The 20,635-nt window shown below is 45.0% G+C and overlaps 1 protein-coding gene across 1 annotated transcript in view; it reads right to left on the bottom strand.

Annotated features, from left to right (window-relative positions):
• LOC106744525 (protein prickle-like) overlaps positions 1-20,635 on the bottom strand; it is a 177,960-nt gene that overhangs the window by 147,587 nt on the left and 9,738 nt on the right. Inside the window, exon 2 of the mRNA XM_014619384.1 lies at positions 18,592-18,717. Coding sequence (XP_014474870.1) covers positions 18,592-18,716 — 125 coding nt within the window. The 5' untranslated portion in view covers position 18,717. The remainder of the gene's footprint in view (positions 1-18,591; positions 18,718-20,635) is intronic.

The raw sequence follows: 20,635 nt of genomic DNA, 5'->3' as shown, positions 1-20,635 counted from the left end.
TAATCATCGTCCCGCGGTATCGCGTATCGAACAGCTGCGATATAACTGCGTAACGCTGGCCGCGATATGGAAGGGCTCTCGTACGAGAGGGCCCATTAAATCCCCTCGCGCCCATTATCCCGAGAGGTCACTTTCGATCCTAGCGGGGCATAAATTTTTCCAAGTGCTCATTACCCGCCCGCCCGGCGTCATAGCGAATGACGCGACACGCGTGAAATACGCGCGACGGAAACGCGTCGCGTACGTCACCCGCGCGCCCGTCGCGTTTTTCCCCCGGAGAACGTCCCGGAAGACGTTCGTCTCGCGTGCAGCAGACGGAACTCGCGGATGCGCGCGCGAAAAGACAGGGGAATTCGCGAGATAAAGAGAGAGCTCGAGAACTTTTCTTTCTCAAAGGCGGCCACGCATCCTTCCAAATCACCGCTCGGCCGTAACGCGTCGTAGATTGCAATCTGATTTGTATAATCTTGAACGGGTTGAATTAATATATTTCGCATTCATTGATTGTACATCAACAGAGATTTATGTATGTAATATTTGCTTAAACAGGTTGCTTCAGTAACTTCAGTCGCGTAAGGTCGTACACGGAGAAAACAAGTTTTGCTGGAACAGCAAATTGTTTGTCAATACAGTGACGGCGAAAAAATGTGTTGCACGGAGAAAAGAATTCTGCTGTTGTAGCGAAACGTCGTTGCGACAGCGATCAAATTAATTGGCATAACCAAATCACTTTGCTGTCCATGTATCCAGCAAATGGCAATTGACACTTTTAAAAGTCTTTCTACTATCCGAATAATTTTTTTGCTACTTTTTGCTCACTATATTAACAGGCGTTTTGCTGTTCCAGCAAAATTTTGTCCTCCGTGTATGCATTTCGGTGATCCTGCTGTGACTTTTAGTCGCAGCATTTCTGTTATAAGACTTCGTTGCAGAACGATCACATTCGATCTCGTAAACATCGTGCGAGGCAAAAGCGTACGTATTAAGTATTTATGCGGGTAAAGAGATCGAGTAATTTAATATCCAATCAACGGTGGGTCGGAGGGTGGCTCGGTAATTTGTACGGTGAAACGGTTGTTTCGCTGCGAGATGCCACGAGCGACATTTTCATTATCGCGCCTCTTTATCAAACGACGTCATGCGTTATCGAATTCGCGACGAACTTCATCGGAATGTCGGCGTGCATTCCCCGAGTTACCTATCTCGTCATCGTAATCAGCCGACTCGACATTCGATTCGGGCTTTGTACGTCAGGCTTTGCCGTGCGCGTTCACCGTTGAAGTATGGTACGGGCTTGTTAATGCAAAATATAAAACCCCAAAGTCACAGTAATCCTCCACGAGAAGCTCAATTAATAAACGTCTATATTTGCAAAATGTTATTACTTTATTTTCTCCGCCTTCCTCGGTCTTTAGCAACACACAGACATGAACAGCGGAGGAATGTTAAGGACTGAGGAATTGTTTCATTTAACTCTAGTTAGTCACACTTATTTTCGAGCCTTTAATTAACCACACCGCGATCCGTGAGACCGTTCCACTTTGTCGCCTAGTCATTTTCATTCTAATTAATTTTTAGCTTGTAATGTGGGAAAATTGAAAATACAGAGTCTAAATAAGATATTTATGATATTCGGTTAAGAAGATTATTTGGGTTTAAGATACGAACAGCTAATTTTCATATGTGGAAGCAAGTTTTTAGCTGTGAGAGCTCGTGTTTAGCTTATTCTGTGTGCGGCGTGACAAATTCATGATATACAGGTGTATCGCATAACTTCGGTAGTGTGGATAAAAAAATATTTCGCAACTCGCGAAATTGTATTGGAATTCACGAATCTCTGAGGAGTCTCTCCGGCGAGACAGATTTTCTCAGAGGTAGCCGAGAGGCAGCATCGAGATTTGCGCTGTTTGCTATGCAGAATCGATAACGATTGCGCATCGAACCCTCGCAACCCCCGGCAAAAAAAACAAAAGAGAGAGAGAGAGAGAGAGAGAGGGAATTACACGCGGGAATCCTTACTTTAATCCGACTTCTCTGCGGTGCGTTTTATTAATCCGCCATCGAAGCTTCGACGCTCCGCAGTTAACACGTATAATAAATTGCATTCTGATGTTTCATCGCGCGCCGTAGCGCTGCTCGCCGTCTGCGAATGGGTGAAAAAACACCGAACGAGCGTATATGCGAGTTAGGGGTGCATTCCTGCGTCCAGAATGTAACAAGAGCACGGCCGCCGCCGCTTCCCGCTCTCCGCAAAAATGTCGTTCGCGCTCTCGCAAAGTGCTCGGGCGAGTGATTAACTCGCCCGACAACTCGCAGCGAACGGGCGCGCGACCGCGCAGTCGATTAGGTATGCCGGTGTGGCCGCGCGCAGCGTCAGTCCGTTAATAATCCCGCGGTGCCGGGCAAAAATGATCGCGTGCTCGACATCAATGCCCCTGCTAGAAAGAGAGAAATTGTGTCTGTGTGTGTGTGTGAGTGTGGAGGGACGCGAGAATACGAATCGAAAATTCGCTAGCCGGCCCGCCGCGCTGCTTATCACTCGCGTGTATCGATCGCCAATCGATATGCCGGCATTAAAACGATGAGTCTGCGGGGACACCGCGACGTGCGTGCATATCGCCGGTGCAGTTGCGGAGTTAAAGCCGAACCAGACGCATTACTCAATGCACGAGCGAAGGCTGGGCCGCGCTCTGAGGCCGCGTACGCAACGACCTCGGATTTTTATCGAGGGTGATCGCTCTCGGCCGACAATAGGGGCCGTCGAGGGGATCGGCTGAACCCGCGAAATTGCGCTGCCCCCGGAAGTTGCGCGAATTTTTCGAGCAATTGTTACACCGGACAGCTGTATTGGCTTCCGTCTAACTGAGGAGCAAACCTCCCAGGTAGAAATGCACGCAGTCTTCCTGGACATCCAGCTAGTTACTGTCTGATATTAATGCATTCCGATTGGTTGTGACACAGTACTGTTTGGGAAATGGATAAGAAGTTGAGAGTTTTATTCGGGACTATTTCTAGGACAATACTGTCTCCATTTTATGAGCAGCAGGTTTGCTTGTTAATCAATTGAATAGTTTATTCGTTCGCTTATCGTTGTTCTGCTTTCGTAAATAGGTTCAAATTTTATGCATCTTCTGCGCGCAGTAACTGCAGGGAAAACGTTACATCTCGTTTGATCCCAAGTAGTTCTATTCCTCAGTTACTAGACGGAAGTTAATAAATTGTCTAGTAATTGCTTCAAAAATCCATTTCTACCAGGACTACTTCGGATCGCTAATTCGGATGCAACGTCTTTCCTACATCCACTGAACACCAAAAAAAATGCGCAAAATCTAAGCCCATTTACTGAAAACAATTATGAAAACAAAATTGATGAAAACAGAACAATAAATGGACAAAAAACTATTCAGTTGGTTAATGCTCGACAATAGCTAAGCAGGTGTCTATGCAAACCGCACATATTTTTATCGGAAAAACTGTCTCGGTTACTAAATAAAACTCTATCAAGTTCTTGCCTATTTCCTACGCAGAATTGTTACAACTAATGAGAATGCATTAACATTAGACAGTATACCTGAATGGGTGTTTAGCAAAACGACATACATTTCTACCAGAATGTGTCGAAAACATTGTTCACTTTTCTGTTTTCTCCTTCTTTGTAAAATCTTGTGTACGTGGGAATATTTTCGGCGCGGCGAACGTGTAATTAGGTCGCGTAATTACGTGTCGAAGGCCAATATTAAAAATTGGATCCTACATATTTAAGACCATCTTAAATTCATCTTGAGACGTTTCGTAGCCAATGAGCCGATACAGCATCTGAAGATGAACTCAAGACAGCCCCAAACATAAGATCCGACTGTAAATACCGGCCTGGAAATCAGATCCAAGGAAGTCAGCTCTCTTCTTTCTCGGTGTCTCTTCTTTATGAAACTCAAACCCCCGTCGGGATATTCAATTTTCTCCAATACGCGAGCCGTATCGTTACACCGTGAAAGTTTCAGGTGCGACCGTCGACAGGGGTAGTTTCTTATTTTCACACAAAGGACATTGGCCACGAGGATGTCTCGCTGATCGGCCGAAAAGCAACGTCCAAGTAACGCGCATACAACTGGTCACTGAGAAAAAATTACCATCGTATTTCCGGACTTCTCGCATCCTTGAGTCACGATTTAACGAGGACGGTCCACGAGGGACGCTCTCGTTTGGGTTTATCTCGGCGAACGCCATTGAAGGGCCGCCGACGGCAATGACAGTGGCGATGACAAAGTATTCGTATCTCGCATGCGATATAACCGTCGTCGGGAGTCGCCGAGATCTCACGATCGATCGTCAAGCAGCGAGACGGAGACCAATCAAGCGTGCCATCGCACGCCGGCGAACCGGTGTTACGTGTTCCTCGAGCTTTTTTCGCGCGCGCACTCGCGCACGACACGCTCGGGCCCTCGGCATTGGCGTGTGTTACGTTCGGCCGCGGCTCTTTCCTACGTAGTTCGCTACGTTTTACGGTGGGAACGCACGTAAATCAATTGTAGGACGCGATTTACACGCGTATAACGGCCGCTGCGGGATTAACGGAGGCAGATGCGAGAAGAATTTACGGCGAGGCTGCGAAAGAAGCTGTCCTGCGCGATGAGTAGCGTTAATGCGGAATGAACGCCACCGGGTGTCCGACGCNCGATTAATCGCCCGTTTCCCCCCCCCCCTCCTCCCTCTCCCTCACCGAAAGGCGAAAGATCACAATTTAGATCTGAAAGTGATACGTGTCGATAATTTCAATCAGGCAGCGAATCCTCCGCTTGTCATCGAACGACGTGTTTCGATGCACTCGATAGCCATCGCTTTCTTCTCGTGCGTGCGAATGTAGGACGTGTCACGGGAGTGTCTCGTTATTTTAACGAGTATCGCAGCACGCGAGCTGCGTCTCGCTGCGAGAGGATCGCGTGCGCGTTGCAAGGTTAAGCCGCGATGCTAAGTGCGCTCGAAGACCTGCGATCGTACCTTGAGTCGCTTCAATTGATTTGGGTGCGCCCATCGCCTTCGCCGCCATCGAAATCGCTGGTGTTAATGGTGTGAGCTTTCACTAAAAGCTTTCCGCCGCGACAATAACAACCGACACGCATAATCAAGGCGCGTTATGAAGATTTCATCGCCATACTCTCGAATTATCATTAACTTTGAGACACCCGCGATTTTAACGTTGAAGTAACATCATAGACCTCTCGGGCCTACATCACAGAAAATGGTAAAAATCATAGTTTCTGCATCTTTGTGGTCTCTTGCGAATTATTAAGTTTATTATAAATTTTTATTTATTGTCTTTATACACTGAGAAAAAGATTTCAAATTTAACAAATTTTATTGCATCCAAACAAATTTCGTCATTGGCATCCTCCAAAGGAACTAATGTTGTCGATTAATAACGTACGATCGTTAAACTTTTCAACGAATACGAGTATGTATTTATATCTTAAATAAAAATTCGTCCGAAACGGAAGATAATTTTCTTATGAAGAAATTACTCGCTTCATTTTACCGTCAGGGTCAAGAATTGTCACGAAAGCGATACGAATCATAAAACGCGTTTCCGCGAAGTATTTCGAGGAAAGAACGTTTCAGTAGTCTCGGGAGCATCGAGTTCGGCGGAAAATGTATATCGATACTTCGCCACTTCGAGGCGGGTAACGAGACGCGGACGATCGAGAACAGGAAAACGAGACACGGCCATCGGTCGGACCCGCAATATGCAGTAAAGCACAAATGCAACAATGAGATCTCCCTCGCGCGCGAGAGAGCGGGGAGAGGGTCCTCGCCGGGGGCTCGGATATATATGGGGTGTCTCGTTAATCAAGAGAGCCACGCTATCGGCCACGAGGAGGTAGGGGAGAAAATGGGAGAGGAGCGAGGGTGACCGGTGTTTAACGGTTGACAAACGACCGGCGAGGTACGCGGCCGCGTAAACAACGCGTCGTGAAAATCGCCCGCTCGGACACGCGCGCGGAAGGAAAACGCGCGCGGAACGGCTGTTCCCGGAACGGAACTGTTTCGGCAAAAAAAGCGTAAATCTGCCTATTAAATTACGATTAACGATTTGCGGAAGGCCGGAACGCGAGCAAAACGCGGAGCGCGTTGCCTTTTTGCCTTTTCCCGCTCGTGCGCGCGACGTGCCACTGCACAACGCCGAAGCGCACAGCTGGGCGAATGAAAATTTATTAACCCACCGCCGGCGGAAGCCCGCGGCGTAACAAAGAGACCCACGCGGCATTTTTCCGCCCGACTTGTCTACGCCCGCCGCGGCTCGCGATAATCGCGCTTAGACGCGCGAGAAATGCGCGCGCGAGTACGTGCCTCTACGGACGTAGGAAGAAGCGCGAGAAGATCGCGATTTAGATGAACGTGCCGAGGGATGTCGCGTACTGGATGTCCGCACTTCCTCGTTCCCGTTACTTGAGAATCCATAGGAGCGGTCGGATATTTTTTTGGAAAATTTAGTTGAATCTACAAGAATTTCCACCACGGTCGTCTCCCTCTTCTCCTGCGCCGAGAGGAAAATATCGTTATTTTCGGGGGATACAACGATATCCTTCTTTTATTTTAACCACTAAAATGGTCGAGGAAACTATTTTTTTAGTGAAAACTCTTTTTCAGTGATAATAATAAACTTACGTGCATGTTGCTGCTATTATTTTTGTGATTAAGATAAAAAAAAGGATATTGTTGTCTCCGGAAATAACTATATTTTCCTCTCGATGTGATCTGTAATTTCAGTTAAGGGAGAACGGGACTTGTTGGCTAAAGAAATAAGTTGGCTGATCGATTACTTCTGCTATTTTCTAACTTTGTTAATTATATTAAATGTAATAATGATGTTGTTATTGTAATTTTCTAACTGTTGTTTTCTAACAGATTATAGAATCGAGCTAGCAGAGATTTCAAACATGTCAAAGATGGTAGGAGACTCCTATTTGCTCGATTCTGTAACATATTAGAAAACAAAAGAAATAATTAGCTAACTTACCCCAATTTATCCCGGTCTCCTTTTGCGATTAAGTTTAAAAGTGAAATTTCTAGCACAGAGTCTACACAAAAAAAAGTTAGATTTAAGTAAATAATTATTTGCATGAAGTAAATATTTTACTTGGACAATTTACTAGGAAAATATTTTATTTCTGTCAAATAAATATTTGATTCAAGTAAAAATTTGCTAAGGAGCATTGGAGCATAATTTACTTGAGCACTTTTTCCTGTATATACACAAGAATACATAAGTAAAAAAACAAAAGTTACTTATTCAATTGTTAATCATTGGTTTTCACGAATTTGCAAAATCCGTAAATTCTCAATTCCTGAACCTGCAAAATCCCCCCAGCCATGTCCAATATCCCGAGTTTCGATCACCAGGCAGAATTTAAGACACCTGATTTTCAATCCCGAGTACTGGATGTCCGAAGTTCCTCGTTTTCGTTATTCAAGAACCGATCGGTTTTTCTTGACAATTTGTTTACAAGCGTCCCCTTCCGTTTGGTTTCGATTACCTTTGCGATCAAGTACGAAAGTGAATTCTTCAACACAGAGTCCACACACGAGAATATGCAGGTAAAAAACAAAATCTCCTTATTCGGTCGTTGGTCATTAATTTCCGCGAAGCTGCAAAATCCATCGATTCTTAGGTTTACAAAACCCTCAGCCACACATTTCCAACCTTCGGAGTTTCGATCACTAGAAAGAACTTGGGGCACAATTCCAGCACTTTCCGTTAGATTGAGATGTTTGATAATTTACATAGCCGCCAATAATTATACCGATATCGCTCTCGACGCTTCCTTGGCATTCCCGGACATCACGTAGTCGCCGTCGACATGTGCGCATACGTGCGCGGTCACTCGACGACGCCGGATTCCCCGTTCGCTTGATTAGGAACATGCTTTATTAACTTCATCAGCACGAGCGGAGCTGTCCAGATAGCGAAGGGCGGCGCATTGTATCATCAAAGCGACTGCTGAGGGAAAGCATCCGGCGTGTACCGTTAACGCGCGTTCTACGCGCCTGCCCCTTCGGCTCCCTCGATTCGCTCCCCGTGAACGTCCGAAATTCTTCCTCTCTTCGGCCGGCAGCCGGGGAATTCCTAGCCTGTGCCGATCTGGGAAACTCTAACGACATCACGGTAACGGAAAGTGCCGGAATGCGACACCGTGCGCTAATGGTACGTGATACTTCCACGTCGTAGCAATAATGATGTCCCGCGATGTCGCGGTATCTAAGCGTCGCCAGTCCCCCTCCCGAGTGTCGAGATCTCAATTCCAAATTAAGCGTTAGGAACTTCAGGCCTGCGTCAGCCTTCCTTAACCCTTTTAGTGCCGGGAGCCGATATATCGGCTCCTGCTACACCGGCGAGAAGTGCCAGAGCCGATATATCGGCCCGCACCTTGTAGCGCTTTACTATTCGCATTGCGAGAGATCTCTATCAAAATAAATTTAAAATACGTTATAAATAGTCTAATTTCATTACGAGAGAATTAAAATAAATAATTTTTAAATATTGCTTTTCGTTTGGTTTTTATGAGCCTTTTACCAAATCCTAGTAAAATCGGCCGGTTATCTTCGCATAAGCACCTCTTTTTCGCCCGGCACTAAAAGGGTTAATCTTTTTCAAGTAGTTGTTTTCCGTACGGACAATGCGAATTAAAAGTCGAAGTGAGTCGAGTATGAAAACATTCGACTACGCGCTTAGTCATCGCGAATGCTGACGCGTGTAAGAGCCCAGTTCTAAATTCAATTATGACCAAGCAATATTATTCCCTCTTCAGTTTCGAGCGATAGAATTTCTGATCGATACAAACTACGGACGACGATTCCTTTCGTAAGAACGTGAAGCTTTGAGTAAAAATGTCACCCGTTATTTTCTTTATCGAGTAGGTGAACGATTATCCTCGCTTTCTTCAGCAATTGGAAATAATCGCACGATCTTAAAGCTAACTCTGGCATTGCGCGATTTCAAGTTCGCAGTCGTAAAATATAATCATAAGTAACATCGTTTTCAGATTGAATAAACATTGCATGTTGTTCGTGATTTATCACATAACCTATTATTACATAACCTATATATTAATTAAATTGATTGACATTTAGTGTGCTTATTGTGAAATTTTGAAAGAATTGAGTGTAATGTTAAGAATGGAAGGCCAAAGTGTGGATAAGGCATATTAGACATTTGATGCTTTACGAGTCTCGAAAGGGTAACAATGCCACTAGTGTCGCAAGTGCCATTAATTCTGTTTATCTCAGAAAGTGTCAGCGTTGGTTTGAAAAATTTGAAAACGGTGATCTCGATCTTTCCGACGGACCAGAATCTGGAAGACCTATTGAATTTGACGAGGATCTCGCGTTGGCTGAAATTAAAACTGACTCCGAGCAAACCAATCAAGAATTGGCGACAAAGCTTAAAACATCATGGTCAACATGGTCATAACGTTAAATAAAATAACATTTTGTAGAATTTAAGTATCAAAAAGCGACATTACTTATGGCTACCCCTAATAGTAATGAAGGCACGAGATCTGTTTTTCTTCCCCGCTGAACTGACTGCGCCAGCTTGTACCAGTTTCTCCTCTTCCTTCAACCAGGTCTCAACTGTTATATCTGTTCTTTTCAAGTTCTGTAAGTGTACACTGTGGTTTAGCGAAAAAGAGCAGATCTACGATCGCGGTTCCCAACGGTGATTCCGAAGCCCGAGTGCGAACTGCGCGCGCGAGGTTTATATCGCAGCGGATTTTCGATCGGAGCGGCGTTCCCGAACGCCGGTCGAACGAGGAGAGAATGGAAGACGAGGGCCCGAAGGAAGAAGAATGTCGCTCCCTGTTGCGGCTCTCGCATGCGTTCGACAAAAACTTGAAGACCTTTGGGTCCTCTCTTGACGTGCTCCGCACAGCAGCAGCACGGCTCGTCTTCTTTCGCTTCGCGTTCCTCCGCGATAGAAGGAAGAAGACCAGGGGTGCTCGAACGCGAGATACGCCGGTTTTCACTTGTCGTCGCTTATCTCGGGGCCGCGCGTGGCGCGTCGCAAGAAGCCGACGTCGGAATAAGCGTGTGTCACCTCGCTCGCTCGCTCCTCTCCGTTTATCTTCCACCGGCGAACTGTTCGCGCTGCGCCCCTCAAAATCGAAGTCTCGTACGGAAATTGGTGGATCAATTAACGATATCATCTCGGCACGACGTCGCAGAACCAACGTCTACTCCGACGATGGTGCATTCGCATGCGCGGTGTATTACCGCTTTAACGACCTGTTATCTCCCGCGAGCGCCGTGTTGTCGCTTCCGAACCACGTGAAGGAATGCGTATGTAAATCGCATCCGTTACCGAGGATCACGTAGGAGCGAGATGTTAATTATTCGGGGAAGAGTACTGTTTCTCTCGTTTTCACCCGCGGTCAATAGCAAGCAATAAAATTTTTTCCGAATCGAACTTTAGATGGGAAACCTCTCTCTGCCTCGATAGAATTTCAAATCGCGGCTGAGGTGCAAGGATACAGTGTAATTCACTTAGGAGCACCCGAATAACATTCATAGTTTTGGAGATAGGAAGAAATGTTTGAAGTAAAAGTTGGTTTGGTATTGAGCGGGATACGCTTTGATAAAAAAAAATGTTACTTTGGGTGGAGACGTAAAAGTCAAACGAAGGTCAACTACATTTTTTTTTATGGAATCATATAGTTTTTTTTTTTTTAGTACAAATCGATTCTTTTGTTCGTTCTACGTATAAAAGTATGAGGTAAGATTGTCGAAAATTGAATACTTTTCGAGATATTTTAATATGATATTTATTTATTGCTTTATATTCTGATACTTTTTCGGTACAAAAGGACAGATATGAAATATCTCACAAAATATTCACTGTTCGATAAGATCACCTTAACATTTTTGCACGTAGAATAACTAGTGAACTTGATCGCTGCAAGCATAGTGAAACCTTAAAAAATTTATTACATTTTACAAACACGTTGATGCACAAAAGATGCACATAATAATATGAGAGAAATCAATTACTGATATTAATCATTGCACTTTTGTGCATCAACGTGTTTGTAAAATGTAATAAATTTTTTAAGGTTTCACTATGCTTGCAGCGATCAAGTTCACTAGTTATTCTACGTGCAAAAATGTTAAGGTGATCTTATCGAACAGTGAATATTTTGTGAGATATTTCATATCTGTCCTTTTGTACCGAAAAAATATCAGAATATAAAGCAAAATATCTGGAAAAGCATTGACTTTTTGAATTTACCCCGGGACTTTTACCTCGCAGAATGAACAGAGGAATCGATCTATGTTAAAAAAGCTACATGAGATTCCATTAAAAAAAAAAATTAAATTCATCTTTATCTGACATTGACGTCTCCACCGAAGGTCCAATGTTTTTTTTTCTCATCAAAATATGTCCCCCTCGATACCAAACAACTTTTACTTCAAGCGTTTCTTCCTATCTCCAGAACTGTGGGTCTCAGGCAAGTCTCAAGTGACTCGCCCTGTATACGCGGCCGAGAGAGTCGGGAAGTTGCGAGAAGCAACGACGAATACGCATCGAATTTCCTCACGCAGAAGGAGGAGAACCCTCCTGCGGACGCTTCTGCGAACGACGTCTGAAATACCATACCACGACTGCGTGCTGCAAACGAAGCGAAAGCCTATTTATGATCGGACATGCTGCAAGCGAGATGGTTAGAGAACGGACTCGTAGTTCATCATCGCGCATCGCGCGATGCGCGTTAAAAATTTCATTATGCCCGGCTGAACGCGTATAAATAGCTCTCACGCGTCGAATATCTCTTTTCGTTAATGAGGCAGACCGGGCCCTCCGTTCATGCCCGCTAAGTGATTTAAAGGATCTCGATGATGAATGTCCGGCGTACGGGGAGAGCCGATAGATGGGACGATCGGCGGCGTTGAGACGCGAAGAGGAGAAAACGCGCGAGCTTTTCCATGGTAAATTCCAATGGGGCCCCATTTAGCCTAAGCGCCCGTGTAAATTACACCGCCGTCGTACACCCCATCTCCCCATCCACCAATTAAAAACGAGAGAGACGCTGCGTTCGAGCTAAAGGCCGACGTGCAGCACTCCGATGACCGACCGACTGCGCGCGACGATATCTCCTCCTCGGTTCGGAAACGCTCTTATCCCGGAATGATTTTTATGGCAACGGATCTGGCCACTTTTTCTCGTTCTCCCGGGGTCCCTCCTCTCGTCCCTTCTCGCCGGGCCCCGTCGTCGTCGTGTCCTGCCTTTTACGGTACACCGCGACCGCTTCGGAAGCCGCTAATTAGGTCTACTCGCGTTCATCCCGGGACGTTAAACCGTGGCGGCCCGATCGTATTCAGAGGTGAAACCGGGCGGACCCGCGCTTCTCCGCTGCTCTCGCTCGACGCTTTTCGCCTCGCGTATATTTGCACAGAGCGCGCGCTTCGTCGATATAGTGTCCGCGTCCTGCCTGCATCCCGTGCGACTCGCGCGAGCCGGCGACGGGAGTCGTCCGGCCCCGACAGGTGCGCTCCGTGAGAGCTGTGCGCTGAGCCTACGCACGCACACCTGCATCCTTAATCTCGCGAGACCCGGAGAGACGGGGGAGGGGGCTACGTGTTTTATAGAAAATACGTGTATTGCGATAGAGCGATTTGCAAAATAGAGAGAAATGTGTTGCAAGAGCGGACGTAAAAAAAAAAAAGCGTGTACGTTCCCGTGTGTGAAAGTATATTTGTGGTTTAAAAATGCTTCGAAATATATACATATAGAGTATCATTGAGTTTAAAACAGGCGTGTGGGTGACGTGTGTCGACTAAACTTCGTTTTCAATATCTCGTATTGATGATGAAACCCGCGAGCTAGTGTTGCCATTGTTACGTTCTGCGATGGATGCAGAAATGCGGTACACGAGAAATGTTGTCCGGATAAATTTATAGATATTGTTTCGACGAAAATACATGACGACGCGCGTGACGCGTCGACATGCTCGTCAACGTGTTCCTTCTCGAGACGAATTCATTTGAGAGTTAATGGCAATTTTTTTTTTTATTATGTCGGTCATGTTAAAATATAAATTTGTCGTTTGTCACTTATTTATTAACGATTTAAAGAATTTGAAGAATTTAGTATCCTTTGATGTACAAAAAGAATATGGACGGAGTAGCACTCAGAAATATCGCAAAAACAGAAGAATTTGAAAATATATTTATGATACAAATTGAGGCAACGTGAAAATCCTAATTTGACGAGACGTAAATTAGGCTGTACCTGAACGAACTTACAGAATTATGAAACACGTCAGTAGACCCGCAGTATTTGTTAGATAAAATACAAATTCGGTAATGTAGTTTATCTTCCGTACGTAGTCTGATGAAATTTAATATCGAAAACATCAGAGGACCAAATAATTTTGGATGATACATGTAGGCTCTAAAGGCTTTTCCCTTTTTTTTTAATTCTTTTAGAATTTCCGGACACACAATATTATGTTTAACATCAAATATGAAAAACACATTAAAGAATATTCGTCTTTTTTCCAAAGTTAAAAATCTATGTCGCAATAAATTCATCTTGGCAGTTCACTCATCTTAACGTTTTACACACGCGGTGAAAGTAGCAATTTTTCGACAGGTTCGAGCAATTTCACAAATTTCCAAAAAGAAGCAAGAATTCTGAAGCTATAATCAGCGTGCGACATATATTGAGTTGTTATGTAAAATTTAAAATTACACGATACGTCGAGTTGCTTTGTGGGACGAACCGATGAAATAATTCATAAACTCGCGGTTAGCGGACATGAATCAGGTGATTCCGCGGGCTTCCGCGTCCGCGTAATTTCACTTTCCCGCATCATCGAGGCATCGCCGATGATGGTAGACAACAACGTTGACCGTGAAGAGCCCAGGCTCGATCGTCGACGCTCGCATCAGCGCCGAGAACATCAAAGGCATCGCGGATGTACACACACATATACAGAGAGAGAAAGAGAGAGAGACTTCGATATTTTAGCGGCTATTCCCTCGTGACGAATCGAATCGGAAATAACGGCTGTTCATTATGCGCTACTTTCCCCGTCAAGCTCGTCGAGTTCTCCTCAGGCGTGCCTGGCGAATTGCGGGGCGCGCTGTTTTTGCGCGGCAATACTGTACGCAGTAAGTGCGAAACGCGACAATCGAAGGCCGTAGAAAGACGGCCGGTGATTACCGGATCCGTCGAATGGCCGTTCTCGAGCTATAGAAAGTCTAATGACATTAACGAGCCGCGACGAAGTAGCCGCAAGCTACGCGCGACGAAATTTTATAACGACGTGAGATAAAATCATCGACGAGAGACGTCTCCCGCCGATTATTTGTAACGCTTCGTTAGCTTTAAGTGTCTCGGGTGAAACTGGACGTGTTTATTCACGGCGGTCTTCGATTTTGCCAAAGAACGTCATCGCGGAACGTCCGACAGCATTTTCGCTTTACTCGCTCTTTGCGTGCACGTATCGAATAACTATTGCTTATAAATAGGTTCTCGTCAAAATGAGCGTCTTCAGTATTCTTAACTTTTCGTTAATAAAAGCGAGGATATTTGACCAGTGAGTGGCTTTAAGATTTTAAGTCTTTTTTAACTGTGTAAAATATATTATTACACTGATAGAAAATTATAGTTATCTTCGGCGCCATATTTTATAGTAATAGCAACATGTGTGTTAGTTATTATCACTGATACTGTGACAATATTTACTAAAAAAATTGTTATCTTAACTATTTTTCTAGTGGGTGGGACCGAACTATAACTTTCTATCAGTGTATATAAAAAATAATTTGGTAATAAGCGTTGAAAAATTGGTTAATACATGCCGACTGAATATATGATTGCTACAACCAAAGAATTTAGTTCCATATATAATATAACAGTTCTTCGTACACTGTATAATATAACAGTTCTTCGTACACTGTATATACAATATACGAAATCACAATACTATATATATAGAAAAAAATTAGTCTTAAATCAATAATAGATATTTTTATATATGTAAGCAAGAATATTATAATTTTCTTAGAAGATTAGCCTTGACATTTTTAGAATTTTAGCCTTGATTTGATTGAATTTATATTGATGCAAATATTACTTGCACTCGATTCAAGGCTAAACATCTTCTAAGAACATATAAGCTTATATATGCGAATATCTATCATTCATTTCAGATTATTTTTTTCTATGTATATAGTATATACGGAACTAAATTATTTAGTTAGAGTAATCAAATATTTGCTCAGCATATATTAACCAAATTTTACAACTTGTTATCAAATCCTTTCTTAAGTGTATACGTTATATATATGATAATCACGGCAATTAGTTGGTCTCTAAGCAAACAGTCTTTTAAAAAGGTGCTATTATGAAATCAGCATTAGACGGTAAAGAGTAACGAAAGATGTTGGCGTATTTTGGCGATAAAATCGGAATAGGCGAACAATATTAATTATCCTTCAATTAATATTTTTTAAACATTTCGTATCTGAACGAAGTTTTAAGCCGATACTTATGTAACAAGACATTTAACGGTTAGGAACGAAAGTCACCTGTGGAAGTCTATAATTTACAAGAAGAAATGTGTGGACGTTTGACACGGCTCGTACAGCGATGCTCAAGATAAGATCACAAGCTTCAGATCACCGGCGAGTCTTCTGCAATTAACGTAGCGCCGATGCAAGCGCACAGCCAACGTGCGCTCTACGTGCGTGGAATACGCGTTGCAGCCGCGTTTGCGTTACTTTCATCATCAATGAAAGTAAAACGCCGGTCATTAGAGCGTTCGTAGTTCGCGTCAGTTCCGATTGAACGCCTACGATCAGGTTCTCTCTCTCTCTCTCTCTTTCTCTCTTCCTTTTTCTCGGACAGGCGAGGATGATGCCATACATCAGCCAACTACTCTCCGTCTTTTATAGTAGCAAGAGGGTAAACTCTCTCGGTCCGCGCATTAATGGCCACGAGAAGCCAGGGATGTGAAATCCGCCGATGTTGTTCTAAGGCGATAATGGTACCTGGATGTTGTACTACGAAGTGCGTTTCGCAAAGCCAGGAACGATCCTGCGAACGAACGAACGAACGTACGTAAAGCTGAGAGGCCGGCCGGGCCAGCGCGCGCGTTCAAGGGAGGTTCGGTATGTTAATTACAGACCAACATACGTATCCCTCTCTCGCTCCACCGCGTCCCATCCCCCGTCCCACTTGCCGTGGGTTACCTCGGTTGCCAGCCGATTCGTCTTGGGACGGCCCATCGCCGGTCTCGTTGCACGCAGGGCTCGCGTGAGACCGACGAGTCGACCCTACGACCCGAAGCCGAGAAACGCTCGTTTTGCCCTCTTTCGATCTCGAGCTGCGAAAGCGAAGCGGCTCCGAGAGGAGCCTCCACCGGCGGCCCTCTCCTCGCGGACTCACCTCCTAGCCGCCTTTGCCGCCTCCTCCCGCCCGATTTCTCGCGCCGAAGGCTAACCTGATCGGGAGATCGGCGTCAGCCGGTGCATCAGAAACAAAACACGAGGACGGGGAGTCGAGCGCAAGGTCCGTCGGCGATCCGTCGCGGATGTCCCGCGTGTGTCGCGCTCCCCGCGATCGCAAATGACGATCTGATGCCGTCGGTGGCTTTTATCAATTATCGCACCCCGACGAATGGCTACCGCGTGCGTGGCGAGGAAATCTTCAGTCGGTTCATTTGCGGTCGTGAACGAAGAGAAAGGGAGAAAGAGATCTCTTGAGTTGAATCGGAGAAAAGGTCACTAATCGAGCCAGAGATTGCAGTATTCTAACCGATAATCAGGGTGGGTATTCACACATTTTTAGCGGAAACTCTTCCACTTAGCTCTTTCCGATATTTCACCGATTTTGGCCAGCGAGAGATTCACTGCGCATCGCTGTTACGCGTCCCGTAGCAAAAATATGTGTACATATCGTATATGCAGTCAATTATTGGTCTCTTCTTTAGAGCTGCACTGGTGAAATAGTGCGATAAGTTGAAGTGAGAAAACATATGCTTGTCTCACTTCAATTTATTGCAGAAATTCAGCGGTACGGCTGTAAAGAACAGACCACGTATGTCGTATTTGGTGTAGTTCGTATGGTAGCAGATTCGAGAACTAGTTTTGAGTTCGAGTCCCATCAGAATACTAGTGTGTTTCTCAAATATAGGGTAAATCCGGTATTTACGTGCTTCTAAACGATAATGCACTGGTTGCACTTTAGAAAGAGGGGGAAGGAGGGAGAGCTCTTTATTGCGTCAGAGGTCTCTCCGTAAGTTAACGCGGTCTCGGCCGATGACAGAGGAGACCCGACGCGGCCTAATCGCAGACTTCTATCTCGCGTCTACGAGCGAGCGACGAATAAGACCGGCCGCCGCCGAGCCGCGTTAATATGTGGCAACCTATGCTCGCTCTCTCAGTTTTACTCGAGATCGTAGGTAGAAGATAGTCATTGGACTAATCTATCTCTCACGCGGGGTGGAATAACTACCACGTGTGATAACGATCGGGGGGATCCGTGGATGCCCGCGCGCGCGTTACTAATTCGAAGCTATCGCCTATCACAAAACAAATGCAATTCATAATAATAATGATCCCACCACACCAAAGTTCTCGCACGTAGCGGTAGCTTGTAATTAGCCGAAAGCTACCTGCGCATTATTGAGTGGATCTTATTGAAAGTTGCTGACGCGCGTTTGGAAGCAGAGTTCGCGCGCGCGCGCGCGCGAGAGATGTGTAAGTGCCGCTTAAAGATCTCTCATCAGTGCGGTTTTTGCGCGCTGCCGGCTTACTTGTTGCCGCTGCTCTCAGTGAACGTGATTTCATAGTACGCGATAAACAGTTTCTATCCGCCCGTCCGTCCGTCCATCCATCCACCCGTCTATTCACACACCCATCCATCCACCGATCATCCGTCCGAGATTCTCTCGCTTGGAACTATCTCGGGCGAATTCGCGCGTTACTACATTGGGTACACTATATTCGAGACCGTAGATTCAACCTTGCGCGCAGAACGGGACGGGTGCCACCCATCGCAATCATTTTTTCCGGTTTCACGCGAGAAATGATTTTTTTTTCTCGCCGACGTCTTATCGATCCGCCCATCACGCGTGCAGAGCTGACCTCAAGATCTCAGCCGGGTCACCTCAGTTGAAATCTTTTTGCTACGTGACCTCCACCGTCTCTCCCTGCCGACTTGCGGCGGGAAAATTGACGCTTTACACCTGCGCTTATTTACGAGCAACGAAGATGCTCGCAAGAAACGCGCGGATATTATCAGATCGGTGCGGGATATCGGTCTCGCATTTTTGTCGAAGAAAATTGAAAGCGAAGAACGTGCGCACTGTCGAAACTAATTTTCGGAAGTCGAAGTAAGCGCCGTCGACTTCAAAATGTTCTCAGTACTTCTTCCACGCAGTTCGCAAGGTCTTTTTTTCTTTACTTTTTTCTTTTAATATCCAAATAAAAAATTTATTCAATCAAGTTATTTTCAGACAGAATTTTTAATGGAAGCACGATCAATCTTTCGCAACGCGTTAAGATAAATATAGCATGTGTGGTGGTACTCACCGCCAAAAATGCGGTACATATCCGGCGGGGCACAAGTCTCGGCACTGACCGCACGGCGCTCCTTGGAGGACGACATTGCCGGAGGAGTAATTATTGGGCGGTGCGTCTTGTCCCGAGGACAGCATTCTGAAACAAACACGAATTTACGGTGAGCGTGACATTTTGGCACGGTTCTTCTTGATGGCCAACCCCTTTGCTGCTCTTCGTTCTTCCTCTAAACGTTTCTCAACCTCCCGACACCAATAAATATATTACTGAATAAAAAATGAGGTCGCATAATTCATAATGAAATTATCTTAATTTGAATAGTAAATAATTTCTCCCAAAAATGTTAGTAGGAAGATTAAAAAAAAAAACAATTTAGATTGAAGATATTATTAACCCTTTAAAGCCCAAACATCGGTCTTATAGAGTGAAATGTTGTAATTTATAAGATCGTCTTAAAGGACGTTCCTGATAAAAATTTTCTTATTCGAATAAAATCGACCGTCGAGAAGTACAATTTTCTGAATGTACGTAATTTATGCACATTGAGTGTTTAATGTATAAATATGTGGAAACATTAAAGTTCTTTTATTTAAAAAATATTTATTTTTCGCTTGTTTATAACAACAGTCGTTGAAGAACATCGGACAAAATTTTCATAAATAGAATATATTTACGTTTTTCCGTTAAATAACTTTATATAAATGCGAGTGTCGACGACTTTGCTCTGCATGTAGTTGCAGATATTGGTCTTCAAACATTATTTCGTGGCTTAGGACGGAGAATTTTGCTTCATTTAGGTTGGAATGATAATATTATATCGATGGGATCATTACTTTATCAACAGACGAAATTTGGGGGAGGCCCAAAATTAAGTTAATACACATTATTTATGTATACTGGACTTTGAAGGGTTAAATCTTCAAATTTTTCATGACCCGATGCAAACTACCAAATCATCAAAAATATTTTAATCGACAACGTGTTATATCATTATGACAGGATACCAAATTAACCATCGCGGGAAAAGGTATTTCATTTAATTGTAGCATCAGGGGTCATCGTGAGCAGGCAAATCGGCGCAAAGTGCACAGACACGCGCTCCATCACGCTTGAGCAGATACCGGGATTCGTTTCTTCGCAACGATCGAACGATGTGCCCGCGGGCGACGTGAAATCGAAGGTATCTTCGTGCGAGTCCTCGCCTTACCTACAGCGCGAGCGGAAACTCACATCCGATACAGCGTTACCGTACTCGCCGTAATTATCGTCATTTTGTTGACGAACGAGGCTTCCACGGTCTCGTTTAGCTCCGTTCAGAAACCGTAACGGGATATTACACGGTGTTAAAGTGCCATTTCTTTTCCTTAATTCGACCCTTCTTCGCCGCGTACTTTTTACACCTCGCGATCATACTCGAACGCGCAGTCGTAAATGCTACCGTGTGGACGCATTAATTACGACGGATTTTACGTATTATCGTTGCGCGGCCGCACGATCGGCTCCATAAATATTCATCAACGAGCCGATTCGTCCGGCTCTGTATTGATTTAATTAAGACGCTCGCGCGCGCTTCCGGTAGACCACTGGCGACTTAACGAGCCTCTAATTGTCCTTACAGTCCCGGTATCGATACGACACGAATCCCCTGGCGTTCGTTCACACGTATGATCGCACGTACGCGCGTGCAAATTGCTGAATTTGTTGCGACGCACGGATGCGCACAGAGCGCATGCGCCGGCGGTGCCTCCTCCGGCTCGCGCGAACCCGCGAGTGTCGTTCGCGCGTGTCGTAAACTCTCCGTCAGATCGAAACTGAAAGTTAGCCTGGGATCCTCCCGGAGAAACGCACTCCTCAAACCGATCACTTGGCGTTCATTAACCTCGTCGAAGAGTACAGCCGCCGATCGTCGTAAAACATCGAGAGGCTCGGAAACGGGTTTGCGACGTGCGACGCGACGCGGCCGGCCGCCGTCGATAGGCGGGTGGGTAGGCAGTTGCATTAGGTGGACATCGAAATTAAATCAAAGTTGCGTTCGCGTGCCGTAATAAAGACCTCT

The sequence above is a fragment of the Dinoponera quadriceps genome, unplaced genomic scaffold (assembly GCF_001313825.1).
Source record: "Dinoponera quadriceps isolate SergipeBrazil2010 unplaced genomic scaffold, ASM131382v1 scaffold1266, whole genome shotgun sequence".
NCBI lineage: Eukaryota > Metazoa > Arthropoda > Insecta > Hymenoptera > Formicidae > Dinoponera > Dinoponera quadriceps.
This window is presented reverse-complemented; position numbering and strand designations above follow the sequence as displayed.